General features: G+C 45.9%; 2 protein-coding genes across 7 annotated transcripts; one reads left to right on the top strand and one right to left on the bottom strand.

The window, feature by feature from the left end:
• Nucleotides 1-56: 56 nt before the first annotated feature.
• On the top strand, nt 57-6,021 carry C1QBP (complement C1q binding protein). Of its 2 annotated transcripts, XM_081030240.1 has the most exons (7): nt 57-397; nt 614-847; nt 1,453-1,603; nt 3,695-3,788; nt 5,041-5,136; nt 5,372-5,494; nt 5,632-6,021. In XM_081030240.1, exons 2-7 carry the CDS (start codon nt 622-624, stop codon nt 5,779-5,781), a joined length of 840 nt encoding a protein of 279 aa, XP_080886366.1. In that variant the 5' UTR covers nt 57-397; nt 614-621; the 3' UTR covers nt 5,782-6,021. The 2 variants fall into 2 exon arrangements, with proteins under 2 accessions (XP_080886366.1, XP_080886365.1); XM_081030239.1 differs by lacking the exon at nt 57-397 and having other exon boundaries at nt 536-847.
• A 67-nt stretch (nt 6,022-6,088) lies between these two features.
• RPAIN (RPA interacting protein) lies at nt 6,089-17,475 on the bottom strand. 5 transcript variants are annotated; one of them, XR_013992078.1, is made up of 7 exons: nt 17,038-17,143; nt 15,278-15,448; nt 13,875-13,935; nt 11,804-11,968; nt 11,655-11,718; nt 10,358-10,498; nt 6,089-6,260 (listed from the first exon to the last, which is right to left on the bottom strand). XR_013992078.1 is itself a non-coding variant. In XM_081030242.1 (7 exons), the coding sequence occupies exons 1-7, from the start codon at nt 17,113-17,115 to the stop codon at nt 6,231-6,233; spliced, it is 657 nt and encodes a 218-aa protein (XP_080886368.1). In that variant the 5' UTR covers nt 17,116-17,475; the 3' UTR covers nt 6,089-6,230. The 5 variants fall into 5 exon arrangements, 4 of the variants coding, with proteins under 4 accessions (XP_080886368.1, XP_080886370.1, XP_080886367.1 ...); XM_081030242.1 differs by having other exon boundaries at nt 11,857-11,968; nt 17,038-17,475; XM_081030244.1 differs by having other exon boundaries at nt 6,103-6,260; nt 11,655-11,760; nt 11,857-11,968; nt 17,038-17,142.
• Nucleotides 17,476-17,525: the final 50 nt, after the last annotated feature.

Here is a 17,525-nt window from a genome sequence, read left to right as displayed (position 1 = left end):
GTACGGAGAGGGAAGGTCGCAGGCATTAACCAGGGGTCCTGCCCTTCAGGATCTCCGAGTCCGGCTGGGGTGAGGGGAGGCTGCCAGGTAAAACTGCAGTGCCAGGAGGTTTCTCCTGAGAAAAGAGTGAAGTGTGGCGGCGGGGGATGCGCCCGCGTGAGTTCCTATCGTGGAAGAGCGGAGGAGGTTACAGGACGGCATCTTAAAGGAGATGACCTTGAAGGCTACTCTCTAAGTTGTTGGGGGCCGCAAGAGCGCGTTCTGCGAAGTCACAGCCTGGCGTGCTTTCAGACCAGTAGATGGAAGTTGGGAAAGTGCAAGCAGCTGCTGGAGAGAAGTGATGCTGGCGAATCAAACAGCTGCACACCAGACTCGGCCTGCTGATGCAGATAAAAAGGTAGGGACCGGATTGGAGGCCTCCCCGGACGGGGCTCCGGAGCGCGCCGCCCCCCGCCCCCCGCCCCCAGCAGAGGGGGCAGTCCTACCCACCGCGTTGGACCCGCAAGGCGACGCTGCGGAAGCGCTTCCTGGGCGGGGGCGGGACTTCCGGCGGGGAGCCCGGTCGGGTTACGCCTTGGCCCGAGTCGTCCTCATCCGCACGTGTCCGCCGCAGCTTTCGCGATGCTTCCTCTGCTGCGCTGCGTGCCCCGAGCCTTGGGCTCCGCCGTCGCCGGCCTCCGCGCCGCCGCGCCCTTCCCGCCGCTCAGGCCGCTGCTGCAGCCGGCGCCCCGGCCGTGCGCCCGGCCCTTTGGGTTCCTCAGCGTGCGCTCGGGATCTGCGCGACTGCCCAGCCTCCTGCGGCCTCGCACACCCTGCTCCTGCGGCTGCGGCGCGCTGCACACGGAAGGTGAGTCCGCGCACGTGGGCCGGGGCCGTGAGGGGTAGACTTCCTGAATGGGGTGGGGGTCCGGGAAGTGTAGACCACGAGTGGGCCGCCCAGAGCGGCCCCGCGAGGTCCGAAACGTTTTCCCAGTGTTGGGCAACCAGAGGATGAAACCCACGTGTGATCACATTTCCCCATTTCCCTGTCCGCTCAGTGTTTCATTTTAGAGTGACATGTACAATAAATCCTGGAAACCGACTTTAAACTTAGTCTCAAGAATGGAACTTAAGGAAGGCCCAAAGGTTGTGGTGGAAAGGAACGTGGTTATGACTTTGGCGCGTGGGAGAGGCTAATTGGGAACTCGTGCTTTGCGTGAAACCTGGTAATGATAATGAGTTCGTTGTTGCCAATCACTTTTCCAGAATAGAGCTCGGCTTCCCACTGACAGTATTACAGCATTTTTACAGAGAAGGAAACTGAGGCTTAGTGGATGTGAGTTGGACTAAGTTCCCAGAGAATGATTATTAACAGTCCATGTCCAGATTTCTGGCTAGAGTAACCTGGGTCATTTGTACGTTTTAAAATGATGGGCTTTTCTTTTTCTGTATTTTAATGGATTTTCGTTGTAGGAGACAAAGCTTTTGTTGAATTCCTGAGTGATGAAATTAAGGAGGAAAAGAAGATACAGAAGCATAAGTCCCTCCCCAAGATGTCTGGAGGTTGGGAGCTGGAAGTGAATGGGACAGAAGCCAAATTAGTGCGGAATGTTGCTGGAGAAAAGTAAGTATGGTGGGCTCCGGGGGGCCTAAACCAGGTCCCTGCCCCAGGTCATCCCCAGAACAGCTTGAGTTAAGGCAGGTACTTTGATACATAGTTTCCAAGAGACAGAAGGATTCATTCGGATAATTTCCTAAGTTCCTGGTAGTTCATTCATTGCACACAAATTTCCTGTGGGCTGGTTACTAAGGAGACAGTAAGGAGGTAGCACCAAAGTATGCAGCAAAAACAACTCATTCAGTAAACCCCTAAAATAATGCCACACCCTGCCTCTAGGCATGCAAATTCAGAAATTCTTATAGTAATGACAGCATCAGTTTGATCTCAGGTTTACAGTGCTTGATTCACTACACTACAGGCTCTTGTAAAACAAGGCCCCTGCTTCCTGATGTTTACAGTAAATGAAAATGCAAGACATGCAATCATATGTAACAGGATGAGATTACAATGTAGTAAATGGTTGTCATTAGACGGGTGGGGAGCTTTTGACCTAGCTTAGCTCTTTTTATGATCCGTTTTGAGTAGATGTCAAGATATGTTTCTGAAATAGGGTTCTGGCTTTTTTTTTGCGTAGTGTACTACGCAAAAGTATACTGTGTTTTTCCCCATGTATACAAGTAGGTCAATTCTGTAATTTCACCTAAACCGTTTTCCTAGGGTGAGTCATGGCCAGTTTGGGGGCATTATTAATAATATTGTAGGACAGGGGTGTCAAAACTGCAGCCTGCGGGCCAACTGCGGTCCACAATCCATTGTTAATTGGCCCGCAGCAAATTCCAAAAATATATTTAGTTTACTTAAATAAACCAGGTGAGGCAATACGTACTTCACCTCGAGTGAGTGGCCCAGCTGTTTGTGTATTTTACCGTATATGGCCCTTGGAACAAAACGTTGAAAAAAGTTTGGACACCCCTGTTCTAGGAGCTCAACTTGGTCATCACATTGCAGATCAGACAGATTTTGTGGCTGAACCTCAGACCATCATTGTTCCTATGGGAAAGTGTCTTCCTGGCAAGGCAGCTGGTTAACACAGCTCCAGAGGTCACACGTTTACAGTGTGCTGTTGTGTGCATTTAATGCCTGCTGAAGTTGGGCAGCCCAGCAGTGTTTCAAATCTCACATCACTTCTAATTTTGACTCTAACTTTGGAATGTGATTGTCAGGTGGATTCTTGTACCTTGAAATTGTTCATTAGTTGCTGTTTCTGGCCTGCTTTGTGGTTATAAAACTTCCTACAAGTACTCTGAAGAATGACTGTACTGCAGCTTATTGTTCTTTGTGAGGCTTTCCCTTCCTGGGGCCAGGGCTGCTCTTGGTCCTTAGCTGATGCAACCCTCCAGTGCTCCTTCCTTTCCTCCAAGGGGCAGATGTTGTGATGGAGAAAAGCTTTTTAAGAGACATCTATTCCATCCTACCCGCTTCTCAGCGGCTCATTGCCACTGGAAGATGCCCTGGAAGGACCATGGTGAGCAATGTCAGCTGGCTGTGGCCATGAGATAACCAGTGGATACTAGATGGCAGTGAGCCCCGGATGCTGGCCTGATCACACATGGCTCTTTTTAGCCGAGATAAACTGGGGCCTTTTAGTTTGACTTCCAGCAGATGGCACATAGTAGGCACACTTGAGACCTGCTGAATCCATCTTGTGTAGGATGTAGGCACCCAGGCTTTTCTGGAAGGTCTGTAAGTAATTCCCATGTAAAGACAGCTAGGATAGAGACTTTGTTTCAATACGTATTTTTAACTGTAGCAGGTTTCCATACTTATTTAACTACTCAGTTAAAACTACCCTGTCCAGATGAGGGAACTGGTTGAGGAGCTGGGTGAAAACGGTGAAGGGATTAAGAAGCAATACAAATAGGCAGTTACAAAATAGTCATAGGGACGTAAGTACACCATATCATATATAGCCAATATTGTAATAACTATGTATGGTGCCAAGTGGTTACTAGACGTATAGGGGATCACTTCATAAATTATATAAATGTCTAACCATGCTGTGCACCTGAAACTAATATTGTATGTCAACTGTAATTGAAAAAAAAGAAAAAGAGAACTATATCCTGTCTGATGAGTTTTCTTTTGCCTTTCTAGGATCACTGTCACTTTCAACATTAACAATAGTATCCCACCCACATATGATGGAGAGGAAGAGCAATCCCAAGGGCAGAAGGTTGAAGAACAGGAGGTAAACTTGTAACCCTATAACCAGCCTTTACCTCAGAATTCTGACAGGCTGTTTCTGGGGCTTAGAGGAGCAGTTTTTAATTTCTCTAATGCTAGAGAAATTAAGAGAGGAGAATGCAAAGGATAACCATCCTTGGGACTTTTACTTACAGAGCAGCATTTTCTGGCCACCTTTGGCACCAGGAATAATGTATGGCCCCTTTTCTTTCCCAGGGAATGAGTAAATTACCATCTGCAAGCTTAGGCTTTATAGTGTGTTCTCCTAATGGAAAGGAATGAAAAATGGTTTTAACCCTTCCACAATGGGAAGGTGTTTGATAATCAGAGATTATCATTTGGAGTGTTTCCAAGTGAGGATGTTCTAACATGTCACAGGCTGGTAATAAACACCAGCCACTTAACCAAAGTAGCAAAGCCAGGGGCATCAGATTTAATTTAACATCAGAGATTTTGGCAACATCTTTGCTTATGTTGCTGGCCCTGTTGGTTGGACCTGGATGGTGGCCAGACTTCAAACATTTTAGGAAGCGGTGCGTCTAGCCTAGAAACCAGCTGGTATGAGGGCCACCGGGTCCCCAGACTTTCTGACTAAGCAGGCATCTGTATTGTCTCATGAACTAGCACAGCTCCCTGCTGTGTTGCTGTCTCAGCCACCCCAACTAGGATCTCTTTGACATTGGATGGCTCACCATCAAAGGGCGAGTGGCTGTGATTATTCATACATAGGACTGCCAGTTAGCCAGATGCACCGGCCGTTGGTCCTGGGCCATCGGAAAATCCTGAAATAGTCAGTTGGAAAGAGATCTTAGAGCTTTAGGCCAGCTTTGCGGTTTATGGAGAAAAAGGCCCAGGAAGATTAAGGAACAATCAAGACCTCAGTTAATTGGCACATAGCTGGAACTGGAATTCAGATTCTTAATTGTAAACCTAGTATGTTATTTAGGGTGCTAATAGAGGTGACTGTTCTAAATATAGGGTACTCTGCCCTCTAAAACATAGTCTTTAGAAGATCAATAGGAAGAATTCGTACCAGTCTCCTGAATAAGCCAGTGTGTGGTTTTAATACCCCTTGTTAAATAAAGATTCTAGGATCCTTATTTAGAAACACTGTAGCATAAGACTTTAACAATGGCTATATAATATCCTGATAATGGTGGCTGCCAAATCCCCTGAATTGCCTGAGACCTTTGGTCCAGGCAACCAACCCACCCCTGCCAACAGTGGCATGTGCTGACTTGTTCTTGTTTCCCCAGCCTGAATTGACATCCACTCCCAATTTCGTGGTTGAAGTAATAAAGAGCGGTGGCAAGAAGACCCTTGTGCTCGACTGTCACTATCCAGAAGATGAGGTATATAGGATGGAGTCCTAGCACCGTGGCGTCCCTGGGGACAAGGAGGGCCTCCAGAGATCTTCCTGGTCCCTTTTCTAGTTTAGGCCAGCAAAGCAGGGGAGGAGAGGTGTGGGCGGACAGGGAGCAAGGTTAAAGTCTGGTTAGTTTTAACCTGTAAATAGTCCTTTTCTTTGCATGAGTCGGGCTTGTCCTGGAAAACCCTTCCGTTTCCCCAACTATTGTGTCTCCTCAGGTTGGACAAGAAGAAGAGGACGAGAGTGACATTTTCTCCATCAGGGAAGTGAGCTTTCAGTCCACTGGCGAGTCAGAATGGAAGGACACAAATTACACACTCAACACAGATTCCCTGGACTGGGTAAGTGCTTGATAAGATGGGGTGCTCTTGGGCCTTGAGGGAGACTCGTAGTCCAAGGAGAGACCAAGAAGCATTTTAATTAGTAAATGTTACAGATGAAGTATTTTTTTTTTAAGTAGTAAATATTTCTCCTATAGGCCTTATACGACCACTTAATGGATTTTCTTGCGGACCGAGGGGTAGACAACACTTTTGCGGATGAGCTGGTGGAGCTCAGCACAGCCCTGGAGCACCAGGAGTACATTACTTTTCTCGAAGACCTCAGAGGCTTTGTCAAGAGCCAGTAGAACAGAGAGGACACTGAACACCTTCACTTTATGGCCGGCTTCGGCCAGTGAACAAAACCTACTCTGAAGCCAGACATGTGCATTGAAATGGTTTTCCTCCTAATCATGGGAAATAATTCAAATTTAAATTATTTCTGTTGCCCTTATTTACTATTCATTTATTTCTTCCCTACAAATCTATTATTTCTAGTTTTTTGTATATCATAATGATGGACAATAAAATTGGTTTGTCTCCTCTCAGGTGATTTGTCTTTTCTGTTTCTATTCCCTCCCCCTTCAAACTGCATTACAAAACACCCAGAGCAGAGACATTTGAAAAGTTCTTTTTTTTTTAAAAAAAGTTTTAATACAAAATAAGTTGTAAATGAAAAGTTTGTATTTACAAGGCCCCTTCTCAGATGGAATAAATTGTTTCCAACCCTGTAGAACGATGTGAGTAAAGCCTGGCTTTAGATGATCACAGCCCAAGTATCACAAGCCTAGATTTAAATAGAAAAAAGCTTACGTTGTTTTCTCTCAATATATGGTTAAAAGCTGTAATCAGTAATGACATGCTGCAAATCGAATTCCCACATATGAGATAGTGCTGAGTTTAAGTTACAATTAGGAAACAGGTGGTATGGTCGTCAGAGGCCAGTGATAAGCCCTTTCTAGGCTTTGCTGGACATAGTCCTGTGGCCTCAAAACTACCTTTGAAACCATCAGCAGAAACACAGTCTTCAAGCTAAGATTAAATCCTAGAGATGGACTGATCAAATACCCTCACCCTCAGGAAACCCTGGACCAGAAAGAGGACTCGAACTTCTGCGAGCTGGCAGTTTTACAGTCCAGCAAGGTGAGGTCCTTTCAGGGTATCACAAGACTGAAACAGGCATATGCCACGGGGAGCTACAAACCACGCATGCTCCCTACAATCAACTTGGATACACATTAATTCTAGCAAACCTTCCTTGGTCACCCCTAATACAGTAAGCACTTGAGCATAAAGCTGGCTGGTTCCTTGACAACTCAGCCCCATCACTATGCTAAGGAATCCTGTGCTTAACTTTGACTCTACACTTCCATAGGTAATATACTTGGCTTTCTGGTCGTCTAGCACATTCCATCCCCATGACTACTAGACCACTGTCCCTGTCACATCTCAAATACTCCAAGTCCTCATGGCTATATATACCCATCTGTAACCCACACCTGTCTTCATCCTTGACATCTATCCTGAATCACCCTACAGCCTGATGTCATTGGACCTTGAACCCAACCGTCCTCGATTTCCCCATAAGTAAAACCAGGTGTCAAGTGGCACACTGGAATTCTAGAGCATTCCAAATGATCTACCTTTTAAAATGGTGAACTCTGGGATAGGCTACTGAATACAATTGTGTCTTTTCCCGTTTCTCATCTTTGCTGTGACAGCCCTCACCCTACCCCTCCACCCCCGCACTCTTCCTCATCCAATAATGGTCTCCCGACCCACCCTGGGAGCCAGCATTGTCAGTCTTGCTGTCCCTACAGCTGCTGATACCTCCCACAGCACTTGCCTTCCAAACTCATCCTCTATTTGGCCTCACTGCTGTTCTGAGCAGCAGGCCACTGATGACCAGGTGAGCACAAAACTGCAGCTGTGTAAGCTCAGCCGCTAGGCAACCCCTCCCTCTAACTGTCCTACCCATTCCCTCTAGCACTTGGTCTGGGACTTGCACACTCAAGGAGCTCCACACTCCAGCTCAGTTCCACCGCGCTCTGCAAATGGCTCACTGTTCATCTCACTGAGAAGGCAGAAGCCAAAGCCATCTTACCTGTGCCCCTTCAACTCCTCCTTCTACCTCAACTCATTTCTCCACACATTAGGCACCCACCTATGTGCCAAGGTCGGCATAAAAATGAAGATATGGTCCGTGCCCTCAGGCACAAAGAAACAGGTAACTGCAGCAGTGTTACAGGGACACAGCATCAAGCATGGTGGAAGCCCACGGAGAGCCTGGCCAATTCTCTGTGAGGGGCCAGGCTTCACTGATTACTGGCATACAGCGTGCTCAACAAATGTGTACAAATGACCCTTGAGCTGACGGGGAGGAGCCAAAGGCATTCCAGACAGAAAACAGTACAAGCAAGAGCATGGAGGCCCAAAAACACTTGCACATTTGAGAATCTGCAAGCAGTTCTAGATGGTTGGTGCAGTGGAGTGCATATGCCTGTAGTCAACAGGAAGAAGTGACAGGTTTTATCTAAACTGTCACCCTTTATGTCTCCTTCCATCCAATCTGAAGGAAAACAGTGTCCAAGGCCCGAGCCTGAAGCAGGAAATAGCAGGGGTGCTGGACCACAGACCTGGGCTCCAATACCAGCTCTATCTTAGCAGTGCAACTTGCGCCGAATCACCTCACTTACCTGAATCCGCTTCCTGTTCCTAACATTGGGAACAATATCCACCTCATGTTGAAATGAAATGATATGTAGAACACTTGGTGCATAGCTAAGTGTTCAATAAGTGTAATTCTGTCCTCCTTCCCCACAATCCCATCCTTTCTGGTAGGTCTGGCCCTTGTTTCCTCATTTAACTACCCACCCCCACTCCCTACAGTAACCCTCCAGTGAATCCTCCTCAATTTACAAATGCACTCAAACATTCTTCCTTCTTAAACGCCAAGTTAACACCTTTCCTCCTCATTATGGCTAAACTTCTTGGAAAAACTACTCTCCAGTTACTGTTTCTACTTCTGGGCTCCCTACTGACTCAAATGCCTAAAATTGAAATCTGGTAGTAGCGACCTAACTCCTTAACTCCACTGAACTCATCCATATGAAGTCACCAATGTCTACTTCAGTCTCTGGGGTGAGTGTTGCTACCCACTCACGCCTTACTTTCGGAAATGTCCATGCCTTCCACACTTCCGTTCTCCAGCCTCTTTTCTTCCAACTCCACTAAAGCTCCACTTGTTCCCCTGCACCCAAAATGTAGGCAAAGCCAAGAATACATCACTGGCCTTTTCTACAAGTCCTCCTTTAGCTGTGTCATCTCATCTGCTACTTTTAGCAATCAGACGGAAGCAACCGACTTCTAAAGTTATCCCTCTCACCTCTATTCCTACATTCTTAACTGCACCCCAACCTGATGTCTCACAGAAATCTCAAATTCAACATGTCCACACTCAAACTCCAGAATTCTCTGCATAAACCTTGTCTTTCATATATGGCTCCACCGTTGCCTGGTTACCCAGCCTTGAAACCTCGCATCTTTGGATTCCTCCACCCTGACATCTGCAGCTACAGAATTGCATCAGTTCACTTTCTAAGCCTCTCGTATCCATTCCACCCACACTATCCCCCCCCTTTACTGTGTAAGTTCAAGCCTCTCTTCACTTCTCCCACAGAGAATTGGGGCAGCCTCTTAAATGTTGTTTCTGACTCAAAACATCTCACATTTACAGCTACTGTGTTGACTTTCTCATCAGATCATGGCTCTTCTCTCCCTCATGAACCCAATGTGCCAGCTAAGCAGAATGTGATGCTCTCCATACATGATCCACAGTTTTCTGTCTCCTTGTTCTGCTACTTGGGGATCTTACACTTTAGCTCCTCCCCCAACTCGCTATAGCTACATGTCCAAATCCTATTCCACACTTCAAAGCCAAGGTTAAATGCCTCCTCTGGGAAGCCTTCATCCATAAATGAGATCACTTCCTCTGAATTCCCACAGCCCCTCCCTTTACAGCTCTCCAGGAGTACTTACTACCTGTTTTCTGTATTCTTCTTTTAATCACTAACCCTAGACTTGAGCTCTGGGAGAGAATGCATACTTTTGAATTTTAAAAAGTCCTCAACACATTTTTTTTTTTTAATGAATGAGTAGAATTAAATAACTTATGAAAAACACGTGATAAAAGTGAAATGTTAGCCGTGTTAGTAGGCAGTACTGCTTGAAATAACTCCTGGAATGGGAGGGCTATGAATTAACTATAAATACCCCGTAGGAAGCCATAGTTTTGGACTTCCCTAAGTGCAGAGTGCTCACAATCCCCAAGTTCCCCTGGAAGCTATACCCATAGATTACTGTAAGGGTTACTGGTTCCTACAGTAAGCTTAAGCTTCTAAACCACTTGTGTGGTCCTGTTCCGTCACACCTGAGTTGTCACCTAGGGGACTAGAGACTAGCCCTTGATCCTCTGTGAAGATTCTTGCTGAAGAGACGAGCCTGATGCTGCCCTGCTGTGCTTCCTGTTCTGCAGCCTTCTACAAAACTGGTAGCAGGATGGCCTATGTAGGTCTTATGAATATGAAAAAATCAGCTTCATCCAAGACCACAACTGCCAATCAAGCGAGTAGGCAGTGAAGCTGGCTTCCTAATTACAGACCAATGCACTTTCCACGATCCTGTGCTGCCTCTGACCCTTCCCCTTTCAGGGAAAGTTTGGCCTTTTAGTTGAACTGATTTGTTACTCTTACTTTTCCATTCCCGTAAACTCCTCAGAGAATAAACTGCATTTTCAAACATTTACCTGTTTCCAGGCTATTTCTACCAGGGTGGAAAAACCAAACACTGACCCACTCTTACCACTGGGTCCCATGAGAGGCTTACCAGACAGCTCATGAGAAGACTGGACTTTTCTTCTGTCCCGTCAGTGACTGAAAATTCAGGTGTGTGTGGACAGTGTGCACTGTGCTCATTCACACTGGCGTCTAAACAGGCACGGAGTTTCTGCTCTGTCAACTCTGGAGACTAAAACACAAAAAAGTTAAACTACAACCTAATATTAGTTACCTCAGAGTCAACAGGTTCAAAATCCTGATTCCTCATAACCAGTATAACCATAACTCAATGTGACGGTTTGATTCCTCGGACCTCTAAAAATGCGCTTGGCTCACAACTGTACTAAAAAGATCTCTTAACCAATCTCCATCTACCGCCTCTCCAGTACAACCTATGCGCTCCACTCCTGCTACAAAACACACTGCCACTGACAGCGCTGGGAACACTCAGAGCCTCCCATGCTTCGGCCTCCACCAGCCACATGGTATCAAGCGCCAGCAGCGCCTGGTTCAGATCTATTTGTGCTAACTGAACTTGCTACTGTAACTGAGAGTAATTTACCTACACGTTATGTAAACCAACAAAATAAGAGCAAGAAAATAAAGTTTTGGTTTTTTTGTGATAATAAGTGGGATGTTTAGGAAACATTCAAAAATATGAGTTGCTTAAAAAAAAAAAAAGCTGTTGAATTAGGTAAAAGGTAGGGAGGAAAAATCCTAAAGCTGTGGATTCAGCTTCTTGATGCGCTTTACAGAAACAAAACTGGAAATCCAGACTTTGCATTATAAAAGTGTTCTATGTAAAAAAGACTCAGCTCTCCAATCAGCAAAGCCCCACTCAAAGGACTGGCAAACAAATTTATATGTTTGAAACTTACTATAAAACGTTTCAGTTTTATAACTCTCCACTTTAACCAAGTGACAAACTTTCAGTCCCCATCATGTCAGATAAGAGGGCTCCTTCTGTATTTTAAGATCACTGAAGCTTAAATTCTGAACGTAGGCGTGTCTTCATAGATAGAAAATTTTTATGGACAATCAGATACAAGTGTTTTGAATTCTAAACTGGGCTCTCAATGACGATCTTAAGCAGTGGTACAGTAATTAAGTGTTTAACAAATGGCTCGGGGGAAAGAGCAGGAAACACCCTGATGTGTGGTGCTTACTAAGTTTCATGCTGTATACTCGTATATTCTCACCATGGCTGATTGCAAGCTACCAGTGCGAACTGAACATGAGTTGGGAAAAGATGTGCATAGTTGGCTCCAGCACACCACTGAAAGTTCTTAAAGAAAGCAGAAATATGTGGAAAGAGGTGACCCAAAATCTGTGTGTGGAACACTTACATGAGATGGGATGTACAGGCCACACTGACACATGACCACACCGCTTGTTATTCTCAGGTTGTACCTAGAGGCAGAATTGGGATCCCAGAGCTTCATGGCAAGCAGACCAGGATCCCCAACAGATTTGGGCAGGGGGTATTTCCACTCACCTTGGAGTGGGGGTGGGAACCAATAATGCTGAAAAGGTTTGGAAAACTCTTACTTTGTACACACAGGACAGATGAGGGAGTTTGCTTCCCACTCAGACAGTATGATGCTGACACACTTTTCATCAAACTGCAAGCTCTTCTCATATTCACTGATAATGGACTGTTCTGCAAAGTAATGGACAGTTGGAGTACTTCATCATGCTTCAGCCACATTGCCCTGTTTTGATGCTAAGCTTCACCTTCAAAGGTTCATCCACACAAGAGAAAAATTCAGGCAAAATCACACTGTCAATCACGAGGTATTTACTGCTCTGTCAGGCTTCCTCTTGTTAGGTTCCTGCCCCGTCTGTCCTCTTGTGAGCAGAAGAGGTGAAGTGGTGAGGCTAAGCGACAAGGAGAAAGCTTTCACACACATCTACGAAGGCCGTAAGAGCAGAGGTGTACAGTGTCAGGGTTCCAGGGGCAGCTGGAGAAAGCTGACACTTACAGGGCACTGAATTCTGACTCCAGGCCCGCCCTGCTGAGTCTAAAGTGATCTGTTCCCTAATGTCCATATACTCAGAATCTGTGTGTTCATTCATTCAGCAAACATGCAGCAATATCTAGTAAGTGGTAGGCATGGGACACAAAGATGAAAAAGACTGGTCCCTGCTCTTGAGGAACATACAGTCTAGACTTTAGCGCAAGGGTCAGCAAACCACAGCCCACAGGCCATATCCAGCCCACCTTCAGTTTTTTTTCTTTTTTTTTTTAATAAAGTTTTACTGGAACATAGCCATGCTCATTTGTTTATGTATTGTCTATGGCTGTTCCCATACTACAACAGCAGAACTGAGTAGCTGCAACAGAGAAAGCACAGACCACAAAGCCTAAAATATTTACTATCTGGCCCTTCACAGAAAGTTTGCCAAGCTCTGTTCTAGAGTATTCCTTATGACTGAGTATGGCAGAACACAGTAAATCCTTATCACTTCAGATTTTTTTAGTTAAATATACCCCCAAAGAAACATTTAGTGAGTCCTATGTTTCACCACTTAGATAGGTTTTGTAGGTAAGGGTGAATCAATAAAAAAAAAAAAAAAAGATAACTAAAGTAAAAAAAATCTACAGTCTAACTGAAGTCAATAATACTGGTCATAACAACTAACATTTGCAGAGCACTTACTATGTGCCAAACGCTGTTTCAAGTCCTTTATATATATTAACTTCGTCACTATTATCATCTTTATTTTAAAGAGAAAGAAACTGAGGCACAGGGAGATAAGTGGTTTGCCCAGTACCACGTGAGTTACAGTGGCAGAGCCAAGAAGTGAATTTTTAGCAGTCTGGCTCAAGAGTCCCTGCGCTTGCACCCTCTTAATAGTATCTATCATTTGTTGAAAGTTTTCTACATGCCAGATACTTCTCTAAGTCTTCTACACATATTATTTAGGCCTACAAATAGACTTATAGGGTGGGTCTACTATATTTTACAGATGATAAAAACCAAGCCTAGTCAAGATAGGGCTATGTGGAATACATGACTTAATTATATAAGGTGCTAACTTATGCACGCTACGGTGCTACGAATGCCTCAGGGAGTGGACACTCACAAGACCCTGGGGAGTCAGTAAAGAACAGATGAAAGAGAAGGCACTTAAATTAGGTAGCACAAGAGATCTGATCATGCACTATATCCTGCAAGGTGCTATTAATCTATTAATAGAGAGGTACTGTAGGATAGTAGAATAAACATGGGAACTGGATTCACAAAATTGATTGTGCTTCCAAACCACTAGCTGTGCAACCTGTGTAAGATACCAATACACTCTCTTCTGTCTCATGCTGCCTTGTAGGGTAGTCATAAGGAGAAAACAAGCATGGAATGAGAAGTCTGAGCATAAGGCCTAACACACTGCAGACTCTTATCACTGAGAAGACAAAGAGCCAAGACTTCAAAGTAAAAACAAACTTCTGGACACTTGACTGCAGATGGAAGTAGAGGAAAGGGAGTTAAGAACTAACTGTTTAGAAAAAAGGTCAGCATTAGAACAGCGAGATAGAGGCAGGAAGGACCACTCCCAGAGGTCACCTTGGTCCATCAACTCCTGTTGGACTTCCTCCAGCACAGCCAAGTCCATCAGCTCCTCCAACTGCAAAAGAAAGTAGGGTCATCAGAGGTGTGAAGTTATAATCAGCTAACAAGCCCTACAACGATTCATACTTGGAAGCTAGTTTGAAGAACCCAGGAAGAAATCAGTCCAGTCCTTCTGCAGACTATGCTGACAATGGAGTAATGTGGTCATGCTGAGAAGTCATCAACAAATGATTAAACTACCCAATGACAAAACAATAGCACTTGGGGCCGGCCCGGTGGCTCAGGCGGTTAGAGCTCCATGCTCCTAACTCCGAAGGCTGCCGGTTCGATTTCCACATGGGCCAGTGGGCTCTCAACCACAAGGTTGCCAGTTCAATTCTTCGAGTCCTGCAAGGGATGGTGGGCTGCACCCCCTGCAACTAGCAATGGCAACTGGACCTGGAGCTGAGCTGCGCCCTCCACAACTAAGATTGAAAGGACAACAACTTGACTTGGAAAAAAGTCCTGGAAGTACACACTGTTCCCCAATAAAGTCCTGTTCCCCTTCCCCAATAAATAAAAAAAAAGAATAGCACTTAATTTGGAGGAGACCATATAGGGCAGCAGCTAAGCATTTGGTTCTGCCAAAGCTATGTGACTGCTAGAAAGTTCCTCACCTCTGTAAACCTCAGTTTGGGCATCTATAAAGTGGGAATAAAACGTACCTGAGAAGGTAATTGTGAGTATTAGCTGTGATTACATAACACAAACCTTTCGCATACTATAGGACACATAGAAGACACTGAGTAATGCATCATTATTATAGAAAGCCTCGATGCTTTCAAAGCAGTTTCCCATGTTTTCTTATGCAGTACTCACAACGCTGACATTATTGTCTTCATTTCATAAATGTGAAAACTAAAGCTCAAAAGGACAGAGTGGAGTTTAGACCCAATAGGAAAATCAGGGTCAAAATTCCAGAGCTCCTGACTTCCAATCCAGTACTCTTCCTGACAAGTGGTACATGGTTTCCTAGCCATACCCAGCTCCCAACTTTGGCTGAGATTAGAATCAGAAAGCTCCTGGAGACCTTTTTAAAAAGAAAGATTCCTAGCCCACGCCTACTGAATCAAAACTTCCAGGGATGGAGCCAAGTAGTGAAATTACTGTCTTTTTAAGTTTCATAAGTGATTATAATGCAATGATGCAGCAGGTCAACAGTCTGGTATTTAGGAACCATTAATCTAGAAGAGTCTGACATTAAAGATATTAGAACCTGGGTTAAAGACTCTTAGAATCCTGATTGGAGGACTTCAGGGTAGATGGGGTTAGAGAACATAAGGAAATTGGTAGAGACAGGACACTTGGCATTCTGGATATTACAGCACCCTCCCTGAAAACACATATTCCAGCCTGACCTGAGCCAAGGCCTCTGGACAGCCTTCCATTGACTGCAAAGCATTCCACTCTTCTTCGATCACCTCTTGCACTAGAAAGGTGTTCTGAGCTCTCCCTGGCATATTGCCTCCAGCCTGGCGATATTTGTTCAGGAGCCTTTCCCGGCTGTTTCTCATTCTTTCCAGGCATCCCTTGGAAGAAGGAGAAAATGGGGGTTGGGTGGGGGTGGATGAGAGAAGCAATTCCATTAGAAAAGAAACTCTTAGTTGTTAAAACATGAACGGAAATTTATTGACAACAAATTTCAACTATAATCCTAACTATTGTTAATTTTGTATATTCTCTTCCTGTTCCACATGTAGATAGATGAAATTACAATGCCTTGTTTATGTATTTCCAGATCCCATATTTCATGTTCTATCTTTAATGCCAGCTTCCTTGATGGTTGGATGATAATAGTTCAGCATCCACTGTCCTATTACAGGGCATTTCGGTTGCTTCCAAAATCTGGCTGCTCTAGATAAGTGGCTATGGTAGCCACGAGGGTTTCCAGGTGGGAATTCCCACCCCTTCTCAGGAATTTTTTTCACTTTCCTGTTCCCAAATCTCGAGAAAAGGTGGTCGGGAAATAGGGAAAATCAGCTCCTTGAACCCAGTAATACCCACAATGGGAAATAAATGCACTACTCACAATGTATCTCTTAGACGTTTTTCCTATTTATCGCTATGGTTTCTGGGCGGGAATTCCCACCCGTGCTTGGGAACTTTTTCACTTTTCCGTTCCTGAATCCCGAGAAAAGTTGGTCGGCAAATCGGCAACATCAGCTCCTTGAACCCAGGTGGTTGGGAGTATCGGCCGTCGCTTTGTGGAAACGATTCATCGCAGAGCACAGAAAACAGTTTTATATCTCGGGATTCAGGAGTGGGAAAGCGAAAAACATTCCTGCGAACAGGCAGGAACTCCTGCCTGGAAACCCTAGCAGCCACCTCCCTACACAACGGTGTCTCTCAACTTGGGACAATTTTTCCCCACCAGAGACGTCTGGCGATGCCGGGAGACGTTTTTGGTTGTCGTAACTCCAGTTCTAGGGCCACTGGCATCCAATGGGTAGAGGCCAGGGACTCTGCCAAGTATTCTACAAGGCAGCGCGGCCTCTCACCACAAATGATTATCTTCCTCAAAACGTCAATAGCCACGGTTGAGCACCTCTGATGTCAACAGACATTTCTAGCACCGGATTATTTTCCTGGGGCAGTACATCCACCACTGATGGGATTCCTGTAGACACGGGCACTATTCCGTATAGGGACCCTGCAGATCTCAGACTGGGCCAGCACTGAGACGAGGTACAAGCCTGCTAAGACTGTCACTGAGGTTCTTCTGAACAGAGGCTCTCTCTTGGATAGAAGTAATTCCTCGCGCGCGTGAGGTTACGTATGCGGTGTACAAAGTGCCCCTCTCGGTGCCCACCTACCAACAACAGCAGGTTGCAGGGGGGTGGCCATGACCACACTTCCAATGTAAAACAAACCCAAATCCAAAGATAAGGTTCCTTGGGACCGGGCCGGCCCAGGCTAACCCCACACCTAGCAACTCCGGGAGGCGGCCGGGCGGTGGCCAAGACCCAGCCCTACGGTGGGAGACTTGAGCCCCAGGTCCACCTCCACGAGCCGGGCGCTCCCGGCACCTGCCTCACCCGGCTGGGCTCGTAATTCGTTCCTGGGACGAATTACGGGAGTGACGACGGCCCGGGCAAGGCTTCCCAAGCGCCACCCTCACCTGCCTGAAAGCCTCTTTCCAAGGAGGCGAGCCCAGTTTGTAGAGCGAGCGGTGCCGAGATCCAGACGGCTCTGCCATCTCCTCTTCGCCGGAGTCGCCGCCAGAAATCCCCGCCCCCTGGGGGCGCGCAGAACCCTGGGAGTTACAGTTTCTGGTGGCTGATCGCACTACGCGGCAGGGAATTCTGGGAAATGTTGTCTTACTGGACAGCCCAACATGGAGACAGATTTGGGCAACTGAAAAATGGGTAACCGAAGTAGTGACATTTGTGATGTTGACCTACCCTGGATTGAGGGAGATTAGCCTTCAGGAAAGGTTTTTGTATGTCTAGGTTTACCCAGGTGGAGGTGTCCAATAAGCTATCAGATACACAAGTGTCACGTTCGCCCCCAGGTTCTGGTCTTCCCGCCGCTCCAAAACTTTATCTAAACAGGCACTGGCCTACTGACTTCGTCCCGCCCCCTTTGGCTCCAGAATAAATGCTTGAC

The sequence above is a fragment of the Rhinolophus hipposideros genome (genome assembly GCF_964194185.1).
Source record: "Rhinolophus hipposideros genome assembly, chromosome: 20".
Lineage (NCBI taxonomy): Eukaryota > Metazoa > Chordata > Mammalia > Chiroptera > Rhinolophidae > Rhinolophus > Rhinolophus hipposideros.
The sequence above is the reverse complement of the archived record's forward strand: the minus strand, read 5'-3'. Positions and strand labels throughout refer to the sequence as shown.

Bases quoted from the DNA above. Each gene is read 5' to 3' on its own strand.
- RPAIN (XM_081030244.1), bottom strand. From the start codon at position 17,115: ATGGCAGAGCCGTCTGGATCTCGGCACCGCTCGCTCTACAAACTGGGC. The intron at 13,936-15,277 runs GTCAGGCTGGAA...TTTCTTTTGCAG, and splicing joins GTCCAGAGGCCTTGGCTCAG to TTGGAGGAGCTGATGGACTT. The intron at 11,761-11,856 runs GTAAGAGTTTTC...TGGGGATCCTGG, and splicing joins ATCTGTCCTGTGTGTACAAA to TCTGCTTGCCATGAAGCTCT.
- C1QBP (XM_081030240.1), top strand. From the start codon at position 622: ATGCTTCCTCTGCTGCGCTGCGTGCCCCGAGCCTTGGGCTCCGCCGTC. The intron at 848-1,452 runs GTGAGTCCGCGC...TTTTCGTTGTAG, and splicing joins CGGCGCGCTGCACACGGAAG to GAGACAAAGCTTTTGTTGAA. The intron at 5,495-5,631 runs GTAAGTGCTTGA...TTTCTCCTATAG, and splicing joins ACACAGATTCCCTGGACTGG to GCCTTATACGACCACTTAAT.